General features: G+C 40.0%; 1 protein-coding gene across 3 annotated transcripts; it reads left to right on the forward strand.

The window, feature by feature from the left end:
* Positions 1 to 180: 180 nt before the first annotated feature.
* On the forward strand, positions 181 to 16,326 carry sult4a1 (sulfotransferase family 4A, member 1). Of its 3 annotated transcripts, none has more exons than XR_004613178.1 (8): positions 181 to 545; positions 4,814 to 4,944; positions 6,117 to 6,197; positions 7,393 to 7,519; positions 7,642 to 7,736; positions 10,740 to 10,878; positions 13,108 to 13,192; positions 13,448 to 14,489. XR_004613178.1 is itself a non-coding variant. In XM_034579007.1 (7 exons), exons 1-7 carry the CDS (start codon positions 377 to 379, stop codon positions 13,558 to 13,560), a joined length of 855 nt encoding a protein of 284 aa, XP_034434898.1. In that variant the 5' UTR covers positions 183 to 376; the 3' UTR covers positions 13,561 to 14,489. The 3 variants fall into 3 exon arrangements, 1 of the variants encoding a protein (XP_034434898.1); XR_004613177.1 differs by lacking the exon at positions 13,108 to 13,192 and adding an exon at positions 16,316 to 16,326 and having other exon boundaries at positions 377 to 545; positions 13,448 to 14,137; XM_034579007.1 differs by lacking the exon at positions 13,108 to 13,192 and having other exon boundaries at positions 183 to 545.
* Positions 16,327 to 18,154: the final 1,828 nt, after the last annotated feature.

The raw sequence follows: 18,154 nt of genomic DNA on the forward strand, positions 1-18,154 counted from the left end.
AGAGTATAAATTATAATAGCACCATGATGTTACTTGAGTATATATCATAGGATTATTCAGCAGGCTCGTGTTGATAGTGTTTACTGGAGCATGTAGGTCTGTGTGATGTGGTGGGAAGCATCCTCGCCCCCGTGAGAGTGGTCCTGATGCTGTGCCTCGTGTGCGCGCATTACATCATTTATCTCCCGTGTGATTGGCTGTAGGTCAACCCGTCCTCCTGCCGTGCTGCATCCACCAACAGCCTCCTCACCCCGAAGACGCTGTTTTGAATCGGTCTCCTCATCGGCCCCGTATTGTGTTCCACTGGATTAAACGACAACACCCATCGCCTGCGTGTGCGCGCTTTGGTTCCGTGCACTGGCGGCTCGTTTGGACGATGGCCGAAAGCGAGGCAGATACGCCGAGCACGCCGATTGAGTTTGAGAGCAAATACTTCGAGTTTGATGGAGTGCGGCTGCCGCCCTTCTGCAGGGGGAAGATGGAGGAGATCGCCAATTTCTCCCTCAGAAGTAGTGACATATGGATCGTCACGTACCCAAAGTCAGGTAAACACGCCTGCGTGTCTCCCTCTGCACGGGGCGTTGTGTCTTCACGGTTATTCTCGGGCACTTGCTCTGTGCTGCAGCGGCGACTGCGGGTTTTCTCCTGTGATTATAAAAGTTTGACGGTATAAACAAAACAGCCTACGTCAGTCTTGGCGTCCGTTGTGCATAATGTGCAGCTTACTTTAATAATGTAAGGTTGCAAACCGGCTCGTGCTTGATATTTAACAGCTTCGAGTTGGTCATAGTCATCTTTAGGCCCGTGTGACGCTTCTGCAGCTGAACTACATCTTATAGGCCCTTTCAAAGCAGCACCCCAGCCTCCGCGTCACGTTCACAAACCAACAAACCGATTTAGACAAAGTAAATCGATTCATGATTGGCTGTAGTGCATCAATGAGCTGGGTCAAAGTTGGCGTCATTCACCACGGAGATGGAAGACAGGAGCGATGTTTACATCCAGTGTCTTTGCGCAGCGTTGCGCGGTGCCTTGCCGTGCGCTGGGTGGGTCTGGTCATGTGATCGCCAGTGGGCAGCTGGAGCTCTCCGTCAGTGCGCACAGGAGGGCAGCGGGATGTGTGATTATTATCATGGGAATCATCTTTCATGTTCGCTCATCATCTCAGTAGCATGGCAACAGCTGTATGTCGCAGAAGAATGCCAAGTAATTACAGGCAGTGATCATCAGAGGTCAATTTCATCATGAGAAAAGCTTACTGATGGCATTACGGACTGTCATGTTGATACAACTATGCCATAGATTATTAGTCTTGCGTCTCTTCAATTTCCATTAGAAAACACAAAGCGAATGACAAAGCGAATGTTTAGCGATATTTCAAAAGTCTATGAAAAACAAACAAACGAACAAAGTGAATCTGCTTAAAGAAAAAACTGTGTAATGGCTCGTGTGACCTTAACAGTGTAAGTGTATAATTTACAGTGTGCTGGGAAGGTGCCAGAAGCCAACAAGTAAATTGAAATAAGATAAACAAAATAAAGGAAGTGAGTGAATGAATGGTGAGTGGATTGTGACACATCACCTGCAGAGAGGCCTTGTGCTCACTGTACACAGCCATGGTTCATTTGGAGCATAGTGACCCACAGGCTAACCAAACATTGGTTGCGTCATCTATTGATGTTCTGCTAAATTAATGCACCAGACTTGCATCGTTGATTTATTGTGATGACGTACAGAAGCACAAATAACAGTTAATTTGGGGTCTGGTTTTCAATCCTTTTGATATTGCCTGACAATTTGTCAAACTCATAATTCCACACTATTCTTTCCATGACAACCACAGTATGGTTATGCCAGGCAGACTGTGGACAAAGGCATGTATGGGGAGCATCAGGCAACTACACCACACGCACTGAAAATGGAATTATTTAAACAATGGATCAAAGGATGACATGTAATGTGATGAGCAGGGATGTTGCTTGTAGTGACATCCCTGCTCATCACATTACATGTCATCCTTTGACAGAAATTCAGACATTCTGCAACTCAGCTCTGCAGAGCTTTGATGTTTTCATTTTGTATCAGGTAAACACAAACATAATTTGTAAATAGGCACCTAGTTTGTTATTTCATTTACCATTTCAGCTTTATAGCAACTGTTGCAAAAAGTTTCCTGCATGATAGTTTCACACCGGAGATACAGCGTTGCTATAAAGGTACTTCTGAATGATGGCACTGGTCATGCACTGCAATGTGCACCCAAAGATTAATATAATTCATGGGACTCTTGCTGGGTCGTTTGGGATTAGGGTTGTACATGATCACACACCCAATTCCATATTCCTTAATTAATAAAGTCTGAGCCATTTCCAAAGAACAATGGTCTTAATATCAAGGCTGCTTCCTCAGTGAGGTCTGTTAAGGTCTGGACAAAGTTACAGAGAACAATTACTTACATACGTTTTTCAGAGCAGGATCTGCAATGATCCATCACACAAACATTGAATGCCTTATCTGAGCTTGATTTCCCTTCTGGATCAGCACACAACTGGCCTCTCTTTTGTATCTTTGTGGTTTTTGGTCATAAGGTGAAAACCTCATAAATCCCAGTGATCTTTATGTTTGACATTTAAAGGACCTTTGTGAATGGGGACCAATGTGTCCTCTGCTGGCCACTTTACTGTGGAAAGAGATGCATGTCCCCGTAGCTGTAGGTGGATTGTCTGAATTTATCAAAATTAGCATTGTTGTTTCTTGAAGCAGACAAAAATGCTTCTATCAACCTGCCTCTCCTGTGTCCTTCCTTCTGGTCTGGTGTATCTGTAGAGGAAAGAAAGCACATGGCAGATCACATGGATGGGATGCTGCAGAGTGAGGATTCCATTGGCTCACATGCTCAAACAGCTATTTGATGCTCCCTGTTAAAACATGAAAGAAATAGTCAAAGACTGTTCAAATCGACGTGTTCCCATGTACATGAAAGATGGTTCTGTAAAGCTCTGGATTTCTCCACAGCAGCATGGAGGAGTATTAAGAGTGTTTCTAAAGTGTGAGAGAGGACATACTGGTTTGTTTATCTACTCTAATCTAATCAATCAATCAAATCACTCACATTTTATTCATATTACCCATATTCACAAATAACAATTTGCGTCATAATGCTTTATTAACTGTATAAGATGCAACATCCTCTGTCCTTAACCCTTGACTACAGTGAAGACAAACTTCTAACAGAGGAAAAACATAGAAACACATGGGAGAGTCACAAGTGAGGGATCCCTTTCCAAGATGGACAGAAGTACACTAGATCCAGTTTGCTTACTACGTCGTACAAAGACATGCAAATTAGGGAGTGGTTATTGGTGACTCTAAATTGTAAATGAGAGCGTGAATGGTTATTTGTGTCTGAGAGTCAGCACTGTGATATCCTCTTGCCCAATGGCATTGGCTCAAAGTAATAATAACTGTCTCTAAAGTGAAATAAAAGTTTGCTTTGAGAACCTTACATCATTTAATTGGTTTCACTGCCAGCATGTGGTCAGCCTGAGGCCACTTGATTCCTTTCTCCGAGTAAGAACGGTCAGACCTTTTCACATCACAGGACATTGGCGAGCTCATAGGTTGATAACATCTTTAATTAATAAAGCTGGGGTGAATGGATCAGACTCTGATGAATTTCAGATATTTTGTTCCACTCTTCATAATATGGCAGTGACTGGTATGGCATCAGGTAATCTGATAGCAGCCTCCAAGCCTTCATTTTGTTGTTTTATTAGCCTCAGGTTTTTCCAAAGAAATATTTATATGATTAGATTGGACTAGTCCACTTAAGGATGTTTACAAGCCAGAATGAGTCATGGGGTTACCACAGAGAACATTGGCATGGCAGAACAGTAACTCAGGGCGCTGATTGTTAGAGGGTCTCGAGAGCAAGAGTCTTCAAAGACTGGAGAAATCCCTTTGCCTGCTCCGATTAGTATCTTTATGAAAGTTATGGATTCTCATTGAAGGGAATGATATACAGTACCCCTGTCAGCTGCTGGAGCCGAACATTACCAACCCTACAGGTAGAAGCAATGCGCTCACATTTTATTTGCACCCAGGCGCGCTTGAACCCACCAGTGTTGCCTGTGAAAGAATACGTCTAAAACTGTCAAACACACAATGAGAATACATGTAAATAACGCATTAATGTAATGGAAACAGAAACAAGATTATAGACAGATCTTCTCTTGCCCGATTGATGACAGTTCTACTTTAACAACATTGACTTATATGTATTTAGACAATTTTTCTGCCAGCTGTCCTTACTGCATTGGCAACAACAACAACTGTGTTGCTTTTAGTCTGGATAATGTGACTGTACTTAGTTTGTTCGTTGTTGTGAAATATGCGGCTCTGCCATAAGTACATTTGTTCCTGTCGGTGATTGGTCATTTGCAGCAAACACCGCCCCTTTTATGTGCACACGCTCATATCTACAGTATGAAAACTAAGGTTGACTTACTGAATTGATAACCAACGTCGTGTGACTGTTTAGCCTGACTGCGTTTGAGTTAGAGTCCTGTAATTGTAGACTTTCGATTTGCGAAAAACAACATTTCTATTGCCTCCTACACTCACAAACATGCACGCTATGCTCTGCACCTGTGTGACCACTTAAAAAACAAAGTTAGCGCAGTAATATCCAACGAGGGTTTTTGTCACTTTTTATTTTGTATTGTCTTGTTTTTATCAAGTTCCTGTGTGCACAGCAATCCAATCCACTTTCTTTACTCCCTCTCTATCCTTGTCCTCTGCTCTCTCCCCATAGGCACCAGTCTGCTTCAAGAGGTTGTGTATTTAGTAAGCCAGGGAGCAGACCCAGATGAAATCGGCCTCATGAACATTGATGAACAGCTGCCGGTCTTAGAGTACCCCCAACCTGGACTGGATATCATACAGGTACAGTACTGTAGAGGAGATCAGGTTAGCATTCAACCAGTACCTTCATTATTGCAGGACTGCAGGAGGCCTGAGCTATTGGGAGCTTTTAGATGAAGATTTGCTGCCGGCATTGTCGTGAGTAGACCCACACATTAAGACAAATGTGCAACATGAGAAGATGCTGGTTACTGTCTCTATTTGACAAAAACACAGGCTAGCAAAGGTTGATTTAAAGTCAGGCCACATACTAAACTCTCTCTCTTGATTTGTTCAAACATAAAATGTCGAACACTGCAGAGTCAATAAGTGCAAAACAAATTTTATTGTCTATACTCAGAAGCTTACAAGGTAAAAACAACAACAGGGGTGACATGCTGTCCCAAACTAGGATTATGCCAATCAATTTAAAGATGTCAACCTTTTTTGCACACTGCATTCACTCTGAGGTAAGACTCTGTAAAATGCATAGGAAATGGTCTGTTATTTTTAAAATTTTGGTGTGGATCTGAAGGTCAAGGGATCTTTTCTTGCTTTCTTTAACATTTGTTTTTGACATTTTCACTGATTTCCCAGGGAACAATTGATGAATTAAATTATTTCTTTAACTGTTTGCAACTTGGTGCAGCTTGATTGAATTAAGGGGACTCTTGGGCCTTGGCAGAGCTATGCTAACTACTGGGTGGCTTTCTAGTTTGAATATATATATATACTCTACATGCAGAGCATTGTGATCATTATTGGTTGCATGTAATGTCATTGCAGCATGTCATTGCATGCTATAACAGAAAACAAGGAACACAAATACAGATATATGCAACGATTGTACAAGACGGGGCAGAGCCAACATCAACAAATTCTCAAACACACATTATCAGCACTGCAGATCTATATTTATTCATAGCCTTGTTTCCATTGTAGACATGGATTGTCCTAGATATGGATGATTGATGTCATGGAAGTTCATCCATGTAATTTGAGCGATTCTTAGGGTCAGAAATAAACAGGACCAGTATGTTCCTTGAGAGAAAACTTTATCTTGTTTTCCCAGAAATGCATGTACAGTTAGGGTATAGAGAATATAGTCTTCTAGGAGATAAGAGACACCTGATGTCACCAGAGACTTTCTTCTGGATGGATAAGAAGATGGAAGAATACAGATTAAAGTACTGACTTGTCTTATTTTCCCACAGGAGCTGACGTCCCCTCGTCTGATAAAAAGTCACCTTCCCTACCGATTCCTCCCGACAGCAATGCACCATGGAGAAGCCAAGGTCAGCCTGGACAATACCACACTGTAGCCACACATGTTTCTTTGCTTGAAGAAGCTAATTTAGGCATTTTAAGACAGTTAAATAACGTTTTGAGGTAGGTTTCAAATATTAATAGACTGTGTCCTGAGTTTTATTGCATTTAATTTCATTATGTTAGTTCAGGCAGAACATTGACGTCACCCACACGGAACTGGCCTCAGCTGTTTCATTTAATCTCACAGCCTTTTTTTACATTGGTTTTTGTCCTTGTTTTTTTAATATGTGGTCATCAGACGTATATACTGAATATACCATTACACAATTTATGATCGGATTAAGAAGAGAAAAAATAAAATATACATAATTTAAAAAAACAACAACAAATAGCTCATTCATTTTTTTTTTTTTAATAAAGCAACACAGTTACTGTAAAAAAAAATCAAAAACAAATGTATAAGTAAAATGTTAGCTGTCAGGAGAAAAAGATAAGAACTCTTTTCACTAGCAGTACAGCTACAATATCATGGCATTTAATGCTATTTGCCAAAAACACTCATGCCAACGCTATTTGCCGTCACAGCTTCCTCTTCGTGTGCGAAGTTGTTCGGACTGTTGATTTTATTAAGATCTAATGTACATGTATGTTAAAAGGGAGGGGTAAAACTCCAGCAGGAAGATCCATGTTTATGCTCTGATTCTTAGAAGCTTATACAAACAGCTGAGCCAATTTCCCCTAATGTAACCATCAGAAATAATACATTCTTTGATGAGTACTGTTTTCAGTATGGAACTGTTCATTTTAATGCAACATACACACTTGTCTTGCTGCCCATATCACACAGCAAATATATGAAACAGACAGGAGAATTAGTCAAAGTTGAATCTGATATGAGTCCTCACATAACCAATAATAATGCGCGCTTCAAGCAGCCATGACCTCAAGAGATCTTTCTTCAGGATAACAAAGTCCGAAATAGACAGTGTTTACATGACCTCACCAGCCCTCAGCTCCAGTAACCGAATTCTACAAGACTGCTCTTCTACAGTCATTCACAGGACTCGTGATTTTCAAGATCTCGACCTTAATATGTAAAGTGCCTGGAGATAATGTGTTTTATGAGATTTGGCACAAATAAAATTGAATTGGATTAAACATTTATTCTGAGTGAGTACTGTGTGAGCACTGAGTGACTACTGTACATGGGTTTTCTTCTAGGTGATCTACATGGCTCGCAACCCTAAAGACCTGGTGGTGTCCTACTACCAGTTCCACCGCTCTCTGAGGACCATGAGCTACCGGGGAACCTTCCAGGAGTTCTGTCGCCGTTTCATGGATGACAAGTGTAAGTATGTAAGTAGGTTATTGGAGGACTGGGTCACCGTGACCTTCCACCTTGTCCAGTTTTCTCACTACTGTAAGCTCATCTAGGTGTATTTTTTTTTTTTTTTTCTGTCTCTGTCATAGTGGGATATGGTTCCTGGTTTGAACATGTTCAGGAATTTTGGGAGCATCGTATGAACACGAATGTCCTCTTCTTGAAATATGAAGATATGTACAAGGTAACATCATCACTGTCTCCTGTTTCTTTTTAGTCTCTGTCTCAACATTCTCTATTATCATAATGTAACATTATGTATGTCTTAACTCAGTAGTCTGTCGTCTGTAAGGGTTTCACTCTTAGAATGTATTTTTGTGATTCAGATAGGAAGTGAGTCAGTGCACCTTACCAGTGGAACTGCTGTACTGATATTGCATGTGTGTACATGTGTGTACTGTGCTGCTGCCTAGTATGAAGTTACTTTTTAACCTCTATCCATACAATGAGCATACATGCTCTTTACCCTCACCCTTGTTCTTTTCTGTACCGTCATTGACAGTGATTACATTGTTGTCCTGCCTTGCCAGCAGTGTGTTCCAGATTTGAAATATCAGAAACCTTTCTCAAACTAAATCTAAATAGAGTGATTCATGTTATATCACAATTTACTCTAACTGAAAATTTAAAAATTAGGATTTTTATATCTGCTGTAAGGCCGACCGGTGCCCAGGTTTTCACTTGAATACAACAAGTGACAGTTGTTAAGATGTGATGATGAAAAAGCACGGCCTCATTTTTGAGATACTCCTTGGTTAGAGGAAGTTTGATTGTATAACACTTATAACCTTGTGCTGGGAGCAGTTTCTGGCAGATCCAACATTTTGGTCAGGTGCAGTTTGAGCAGTTCCACAGTCTAAGATCCCACATGGCTGCTTTCATGAACTGTTGTGAGTCAGAGCTTGTTCTGGTATTACTGGAGTAGCTTGTTTCCATGTTGTGTCTTGACAGAGACTGTGCTGTGATATAAAACTGATGCCGCTGCGTATGGGGTGCTAATTGTACATTTCACCATATTTAGCACCACAATGTTCACTTTTTTAAACCAGATTTACAGCAATATTTGCGAACTTTGTCTCTATTTATTTATTTAGTAAAAAATATGTTAAAGATAATGTCAATTTCAAATCTAAACTCATTATCTACTCAGCACTATGCCGATGGAGGGGTGGGTGTAAGTGTTTGAGTCCACAAAACACTTTTATAGTTTCAGGGTTAAACCGTGTTGCAGCAGAATCCAATACAATTGAAGTAAATGGTGACCACTTCTTCAAATGTAAAAAAACTACAGAAAAAAAACATTAAATGCCTTGGATGACACCACAGGACCAGTATGGGGTCCTGTGGTGTCATCCAAGTGTCTGTACAACACCATATTGACTATCTCAAACTTAATTTAAGGTTTCTTGAACTAAGGTGAATTCAAAACGTCTTGAACTTGGATTATGACTAGTCAGAATTCAATTGTAGGTATCTGAAATTATCATCATAATTAAGTTGTAGCATATCTGTAACACATTATAAAAACAGCATTGTACAAGAAATGAAGTTGCTTTTCAAATAAACTGCTGGAAAGGGAAAAATTTAGCTTTTCTCTTTTTACTTGATTAATAATCGATTAATCTGAAAAAGAATCGACAGATTAATCGATAATCAAAATAATGGTTATTTATCAGATTGCAGCAGTGCATTACTGCCATGCCAAGACAAGTTCTCTTTTGAACCTTTTCAGACAAAAGGAAACCCATTTCATTTAAACCTCCTGTCCAATCATTTGTCTGCAGCTGTAACCTGTAACCTTAACCAACATGGAAGACACGTGGTTACTATCTGTCTTTGTTCAGAATGTTCTTGTGTAAAACTCTCCAGTCAAAGAAAAAGAGCTCAACATGTCAAATCAATATTTGTTCTTTGCATTGCCAAAGGTCGTTCTTCACATTATCAGGCCTTCCCATGGTTACAAGGCTTTACAAGGCTTTCTTCTGCAGACAGGCTTAGTCTTTGTTTTTCATATTGATTTATACAAATTACAAATTATTTTCAAAGATATTCTAGGATAAATAATGTTATAAGTTGTTATCATTAATTGTGTTATTAATAATGTTCTACAAACCAACATCATAGTTAAAGTAAAACAGTCAAAATGTTGGTGTTCGGATTCAAATTCCCCAAAAATCCATTTAGCCTTTAATTTAAAAAATGTACAGGATGGAGTTCCTTGTGTAAATTAACAGTGCTCACCATTATGAAGCTAGGTCTGTACTGTGGATTCTTTCCACACTTTTTATGCCTCCGTGCCGACGAACCTCCAGAGGCATTATGTTCTGGGTTGTCCATCTGTCTCTCCGTCCCATTCTTGTGAAAGCGATATCTCAGGGCTGCCTTAATTTGTTACAATATTCACTTGGACTCAAAAGACAAAGTGATTACGTTTCAGTGGTTAAAGGTCACAGTGACCTTATATGAATCTAGAAAAAAAAGTATGTAGAAATATGTACATGGAAACTGCACTCATTGGCAACCGCAGTGCGGTAACTCTAGTCTTGAGTAAGAAAGTTGATAGTTGATAGTTTTATTGTGACTGTTACCTGGACAGAAAATGTTGGAATGAGTTAAAAAGATTCAAAAAACCCAACCATCCAAAACTTTAAGTGGTTATCACACAGATTTGAGATATTATAACTTCCAACTTCCATTAATATAAGTAACACTTAAGAGTTTGGCCATTTAAAATATGCTAGTCAAACTTGGTATACGTTAACATGTGAGAAAAAGGCTAAACCTAAGAAATTAAGTAAAATTGTCCACCTCGTAGTTGTATTGAGGTTTGTTGCCTTGAAAATAATTTAGATAGGAGGTAACTTGTGTGCTGAGTAGCTGTGGTCATAAGAAAAAACACTGAAATGAAAATGTAAATATAATGGATCTTGAACTTGATCTAAAGCACTAAAACAAAGAGTTTACACAGTAGTACCGTATAATGTGAAAGAAGTCCAAACCCAAAGGGCAGTTGCATCTGAGTCTGCAGTTCACCCCAGCTCTGTGGGTGGATGCTGTTTGTGGAAACACAGTCCCAGCCTTGGTTTAATTTATGAGCACAAGAGTGAGGGACTTTCCTCTGTTTTTAGTGATCATCACATTTGTAGGTTTTCCATTTGTTATAACTTCTCCCCCCTCTCCTCCACAGGACCTGGGGACATTGGTGGAAAAGCTAGCCCGGTTCCTGGGTGTTTCCTACGACAAGGCTCAGCTGGAGGGCATGGTGGAGAGCTGCAACCAGCTCCTTGAGCAGTGCTGCTCCATGGAGGCACTGTCCATCTGCAGGGGTGAGTGGGTGCGGGAAAAGAGAACAAAGCTCGCGGCATTGCTCCGTTCCTCTGGTGCGCTAAGTAGACATACTTTGGGGTTTCTGTGTGACAGCTAGGTGGAAGCGATGAGATGATTACGTTTTCAGATTTCAAAAAGAATGAAGGTACAATGAAGAGTATTAAGAGAGTCAACCTCCAAAAAAATAAAGAGGATATGTTCATACTGTTTGTCCAATAGAAGTAGTGCCCACAATTCATTTTATTGAAAGAGCACTACATTGATGTAGCATTGCACTTAACTTTGTTGAATTTGCAATGGGTACAAATTATTGCAGCCCTCAATGTGGAATTCTGATCCTTCTACTTCAATGAAAGTAGAAATAACATGGAATAAAAAAAAGTTTAATCGCAGGCAAAACTGTACTGTTAAGTGCTTTTAGTTGTCATCAAGACTTGGAATTCATCCTAAGAAACAGAGAGCATAAACAAAAAAAAAAGTTTAAAAGGAATTTGTCCAAACCTAGTACTCTTGAGTTGCATTAAAACAGTACAGTGTTTAGTCTGTGCAAATAGAAAAGACAAATGTTAAGTTCCCAGGACATACATTTCCATAAATTTAAAGATTTAATGAGCCATTCGCAGTTTCACTGTACCGGCCGTGTGTACTTAGACTTGCATGGCTTAATCTTTGAGACAAGCATATGCTACTGGCAGGATCAACCAGGTAGCCCTCTCTGCGCAACAAGTACAATTCCTAGTAGAGGGCCGGATAAATGCATCACTGTGGTAATGGGACAAGAGTCATGAGTGCCTTTTCAGAGAAAGAACATAAGTCCAGTATCCACAGATCCTAGTGCAATTTGATCAGGCCTGCTTCATAGCAGTGATGTTGTGATGTGGAACGAGGCACCAGAGACAAAAGCTATTGAAAGAAACTTTGAATCAACACAATTGTCTTTTTAGATTCTGGAAAAACCATCAGCTGTCATTTTCGCTGAACTCTGACCGACAGACGTCTGCTCTAATGACAACGACGGCGAGGACAGCCTGAAAAAGTCAAGCAGTATGTGCTGTAAAGACCAAAACTGACCTCATACACTGAATGAGGTCATACAGTGAAACACCTCACCTGTCAGTAGGGTTTAAACTTTGGTCTTGTATATCTGGCGAATGCATAACATACACAGTGTTTTATTACTGCCCAGTCACCGCATTCCAGACAAGATAAGACCTGGTAAAAACGTTGATACGCTTGTCTCCTTCAATTGTAATCGTCAGTGGAAAGCAGTGAAGTGAGGGAGGAGGGTGGCACTGAGCAACATGCACTTCTATATTACCCTTGGTTTCGCAGACTACACACCAGCTGACCTTTGTGGGGAAGATTGAAGGGACATTTGGAAAGTCACAGTTTTCCTTCTCCTGTCTAGCACCCAGATTTAAAGAAATAGCACTTGTGCCCCTCTGAGCGTCCATCTAACTTGGTTGATCAACCCTTAACAACCCTACAGCCTCAACAAATGTCCAGCAGGTTTAATTCAAACCCCTGACTCATCCAGGTAACACTTTGTTTTACAAGTCTTGTGGAGAGTGATGCAGGAATAAGTGTTTACTTTAGGATAGGATCATTTTGTCAAGAAATTTCTGCTTCTAAACCCGTCTTCCAAATTACAGAGTTCTTTCTAGAAACTGGATAAACAATCATTTAAATAATAAACCCATAAATGAAAGCATTAGGTTGTCGTAGGTTATTGTACTATGTTAAACACACTTCTTATTCTGCTAGGTTTGTTTCTGGAGAACAGACATGAAATCAAGCCTCACATGAAATACTGTTGGTCAACAATACATTATAAACATTATTGGATTTGAGGTTCTTGGATACTGTCACAAACCGTTGGTTCATTTTGACGCAATTATTCATATCCTGGTTCATTTCGTTATGTCTTTTAAAAGTGTATTTACTATTGAACCCAGGATCAGTGTTCTCTCACACTCAGTTTAAAATGATTATAGCACCGCTGTGTGGCTACATGTTGCACCTGCAGCTCAACCAGCAGATCCAGTTTGTTTTGCGTCACTCTTCTTTGAGTTTCACCCGGACTCCACCTTTTACACGCATTTATTCTCATTCTTCAGTTGGGTTTATGTTGCCATTCCTGATTTTGGATTTTTATGTTTACTTATGGTTTCTGTCTTCCTTATAGTTTCTGTCTTCCTGTTTTCCCATCTAATTTTGTTTTCTTTTAGTGTATGGGAGTCTGGTGAGTGGTGTGCTTTAGTCTTAGCACACATTTGGCAGTCGCTCTGATCTGTGTCACACGTGCCACAGCAGGTGCCACAGCAGGTGAGTCACGGCCTCACCAGGCTGCATCCGTGCTGAAGCTGTTGATTCCAGCACAGGTCATCATGCAAACATTCAAGCAGTATTTTAGATTGAACTGAACTTTTGGCTCAAGAACTGACGTCGGAATGAACAGTGGCTTTGGACAATCATTTCAAAAAAAGGTGATAAAAGGTGACTTTTTTTTGTTTCCACTTTTTAAAATGAATAAACTCTCCTCCATCTCCCTGTGTATTCTCATTGCAGGTCGTGTGGGGCTGTGGAAGGATGTCTTCACAGTGTCTATGAATGACAAGTTTGACACGGTGTACCGACAGAACATGGGCAAGTCAGACCTGACCTTTGACTTCTGTCTCTGAAGAGCGCCTGACGCCACCCTCCTCTTTCCGACCTCCCTCCTTTCATTGATCAACTTCAGTACTGTTGGCAGGTGCACACGTCGTGACATAACCCACGCTCTTATATCTCCTCTCAATCGGTCAGTCTGAAGTTTGGATTACAGTACAAGACTTCTCACAGAATACAATCTGCATCATCACAAATCACGCTTTTATGAGTTGACCATAACAAATCCACAATTGTGCAGGAGTTTATATTCCTCTGTCAAGAATTAAACCAAACCTCCTCCACCCCTACCTCCACAATATGTTCCCACTGTTGGGTATGTGTATCCTGACCAGGGTTTTGATGTTGTAGCCTTTGAAGGTCGATTCCAGTTCTTTGAAGCTGAAGTAGTCGTCGATATTTATATTAAATCCTAAATGGTAAACAGGATTCAAACCACATAATGATAGTTGTGACTGAAATACACTGAAAATCACATGTTAATGTGGCTGAGCAGATGCACCGTTCAGGTATTGTGTAATCGAAAAAGCAAAAGGGACTGGAAGCTATGTTATAAACAGCCACAGTCTGCTGTCGTCAGGTTGAGACACAGTAACTGTTCAAATAGAGATAACCGCTCCTAATGGGTACTAATGGGGTCGCACTCATTCACACTGATAAAAGGTAACGGAGGGAGTTGTGTGAAGTGAAATCCTGCCTAGTTTTTCTTTTGCTTTCACAAATCAATCACTTCAAGAAGTGGACATGATTTTACAAAAGGCCACCCTGCTGGCTGAGAGGTGTTCAGACCGATGCCAGGCTTTGTGAATTATTCTTGGTCAGGGCCCCATGTGACCCGATCCGAACATGTTGCCCCTGACAACACAGCTTCCAGGGCCAGAATCAGGAAGAGCTGGAGGAAGCAGCTAGGAAAGGGTGCATATGGGCTATTACACTTTTTGCATTTTTGTGCTTCTGAGGCCATAAGATGTTTTGCTCTAAGGAGAGCGAGGAGGAGACACTTGACCTGCTCAGGCTGACAAGGACACTTAAGATGTTGAGGTTCACCCTCCAGTTACGTGTGGGTGTTGCTACTGCTAAAATAAGCTGTATCCCAATTAATTTTTTTAAATATTAAAAATGTATTTAAAGCATCATAATCATTATCATAAGTTAATATGGAGAACAGCTCCTTTTAAAAAAATGGAAGTGAAATATTGACAAATTCTCGATAAATTCTTGTGAAAGCTATCTGACACTGCAGCTAATCGTAAGTTTGACTATCTCCTGTTTGGAGCTGGACAAGTTGTTTCCCGCTGCTGCTAGAAGTATGGGAATAACTTCAAGGTACTCACTTTTACATTACACATAGTCATGTGTTCATTTTTGATAAATATATATTTAGTAAAATATTTAGTAGTGCATGCAGCTTTAAGTTAACCCAAACACATTTTTAAATTCTAAATGCAAATCCTTCAGTCAGTCAGTGCTTAGACTTGTGGTTTTCAGTGCATATCAGCCATCATCATCCACCATGTAGGCTACACCATGATGGGACAGCAACAGGGAAGCCCACGCTAATGAATAATACGTTTTATGGTTAATAACTCTATAGGTCAGACACATACACCTGCTATTTGGTGGCTACAGTGGAAGACATTACTGCCTCTAAAAATTAAAAATAGAAAACCAAACACTGGGGTGACACACTTCAGGCAAAAACATTGTTTTTATACACTGGTCACTTGAGATTTGGGGCTATTTTGCTTCCATAACATTCTTTCTCTTCAACTAGAGGAAATAAAACATCCCAAATTTTAATTTTAATTTTTATTCCAATATTTCAATGATTTGCATCCGTAGATTTAAATCACAATACAACTCTTTACATTGTGTTGACTCAAATCTTTTTTCTCATACTTGACCAAAAGTCAGTTAAGCATCAATCAGAATCACCTGACATACCACTTTTATATTCTGAAGGTTGTGAAATTTATTTTATCATGGTTTTTGAAAGTATTTTCTCATTATGGAGCAAAATCCCCTCTGATAAAACCTTTGGTTCTACTATGTCATTACAATGAAACAAGAATATTGAACCTGGTTTTATCCAGTGTTCCGATTTTTGTTCTGGAAATGTATGTTAATTATTTCATATTTAATTCAATAATACCTCAGTTGCATATTTAAACATAACATTTCAGAAAACTCACAAGAAAGTCACAGAAAATATTTGTTGGTTTTTATAGACGACACCAGTTTCGTTAATATGTCAAATCATTATCGTTATGACATCAGCAGCTGTCCTGCTGCAGCAGTGGCTCCAGGCCAAGTAGACCCATGAAGGTAGGATGTGATGGGAAGAAGCTTATCACGCCTAAATCAACCCAGCAGCTCGTTTTTGAGCTGGGAGAGTCAGTGTTGGGTGATCACTGTTTTATTTTAGATAAATGGACTGATAGCAGCACACACAGTGCAGTAGTAAAAAGATGATACCATCAAAACATTCTGAAAGATGCTAAATATTAATTATGAATTAATTAATTGATAAAAACTTCTACAGGTAGATCGTTTGAAGGTATAATATGCAGGATTTGTCCATTGCTCTTTGTAAACACACAGTGTGTGTGTATGTGTGTGTGAGTGAGTGTATGTGACAGAGAGAGAGAGAGAGAGAGAGAGAGAGAGAGAGAGAGAGAGAGAGAGAGAGAGAGAGAGAGAGAGTAAAGGTAAAGTAAAGTGGGAATCATGCAAACTAAAGAGAAGTAAAGATGAGAGGCAGGGGAGAAGAGGTTGAGACAAAGTAGCATTTCAGAAAAGTTGTCACACAAAAACTCTTGATGTCAGAGTTAATGCTCTGCCTCAGTTGACAATAACTAGAGTTATCTGATGGAGAAATGTCTTGACTTGTTGCTATAAGTAACCGCTAACTGCTGCTAAATAACCAGCAGAGAGGTGTCACATGACAGCTCATGGTCTTCTCTGGTCTCAGCGCAGTCCGTCCTCCACAGCATCGCTAGCAGCATCGCTAAACTGGACATTTCAAGGTGATCTGCTTGTTTTCCGCTTGTAGTATTAATAAAATGGTTAATGACCTGCGAAAATTCACAAATTATTATTCTCTTTAATTCGTATTCATTTCTGAGCATCGCTAGGATGTGAATGTCTCGTTTTTTTGATGTATGTCTGTACAACAGCCTTCACAATGGTGATTTGACAGATTAGGACACATAGATATGTTTTGTTCTAAACGACAGTGCGCTCATGTTAAACAGGAAACCTCTGTAACTTTGTTGGCACAATATTGACTATGGTGGCAGTGCGAACTGTGCAAATACATATTTTCATTTTGTATGTGTTTGATTTAGATGGATCGGCTGAGTTTCCCATGCTCCGAGACAATCTGTTTATAGCGAGTAAGTTTAAGTTGAAATTTATTTGTACACAGTCTTAAGTGTTACTGTTCTGTGTCCACTGTGTTTTTCTAGTTCCCAGTTTGCTTATGTGAAAGACAGAACTTTGCCCCATGAGTTGTGTACATGCTTCATGTGCTGAGGTTACAACTTTATGTGCAGTGGAACATTTTGTATGATGATGACAAGCGTTTCTTGACCACACCTCCATCCAACCTCGGGCCTGCACGCGGACCAGGGGCCTGGGTCTCCTACCCTGGGGAGACATGCATCAAGGCACCTGTGCAGACAGAATTGCAGAGAAGAGAGACACCCTAACACACTTTACAGTGTTATCAGCTGGGGGCTATGCACCAGTGGGGAGAGGCAGCAGGCAGCATCTTTGCAGATAATACACACTTCCTGTGGGTTACAAGTGACGCTGGAGGCGGATAACCTTTGTATGAGCCTATATACTTAGGAGTACATTTTCCTGTTTATGTGGATAATCCTGCATAGTATACCTTTGAGGTGTAACACACACTTCTTGAGATGTAAAACTGGTGTTTTGTAAAAAAAAAATAGTGGTTAAAATATCAGCACTTGTGAGATAATGCTGTTGTGTAGTGGTGAAAACAAGCAGCTGTGTCATACACAGGTAAGATACTGTACAATATTGTTTCTCCCATGTATAAAGACATATTTTACACCACTGTCTTTATGTTTGTCTTTTTTAAATATGTTTGCTTCTTAAAATATAATAATGTTAAAAATAGAATATGCACACAAACGTATTTACGTATATACACATACCTACAAATAGTCACATATTGAATTATATATAAGAATCAAACAAGATGTTGTGCAGGAGAGGTATAAGCCACAGACCTCACTTTAAAACAGAACAAACGGGAGAAAACTGATATATTTATTGTCAAATGAAATAAGGCAGTGACAAAGAATCCTGCTTCTGTCCTGTGTATCAACATGAGGATGTCATGAGATCTGTTTTTGTCCATTCAAGTGGCCCAGTAAACACTGTACATCAGGAGAGTGTGGATGCAAATGACCTGCAGTCAAGAAAGAGAAGGTGAAAGGAGGCTGACTTCTAAAGCAGGACAAAGCAGACGTCAGCATCAACATCATGAACTGCGCCCTGATCTGACTATGACTGAATCTGATTGTACATCTTAAACATGTTGTGTGTACAGGGCAGACTCACATATCTTAGAACCTG

This window comes from Hippoglossus hippoglossus, chromosome 23 (assembly GCF_009819705.1).
Source record: "Hippoglossus hippoglossus isolate fHipHip1 chromosome 23, fHipHip1.pri, whole genome shotgun sequence".
Taxonomy (NCBI): domain Eukaryota; kingdom Metazoa; phylum Chordata; class Actinopteri; order Pleuronectiformes; family Pleuronectidae; genus Hippoglossus; species Hippoglossus hippoglossus.

Excerpts from the sequence above, each read along its gene's own strand:
- sult4a1 (XM_034579007.1), top strand. The coding sequence starts at position 377 with ATGGCCGAAAGCGAGGCAGATACGCCGAGCACGCCGATTGAGTTTGAG. Across the intron at positions 6,198-7,392 it reads TGCACCATGGAGAAGCCAAG|GTGATCTACATGGCTCGCAA; the intron begins GTCAGCCTGGAC and ends GTTTTCTTCTAG. Across the intron at positions 10,879-13,447 it reads GGCACTGTCCATCTGCAGGG|GTCGTGTGGGGCTGTGGAAG; the intron begins GTGAGTGGGTGC and ends TTCTCATTGCAG.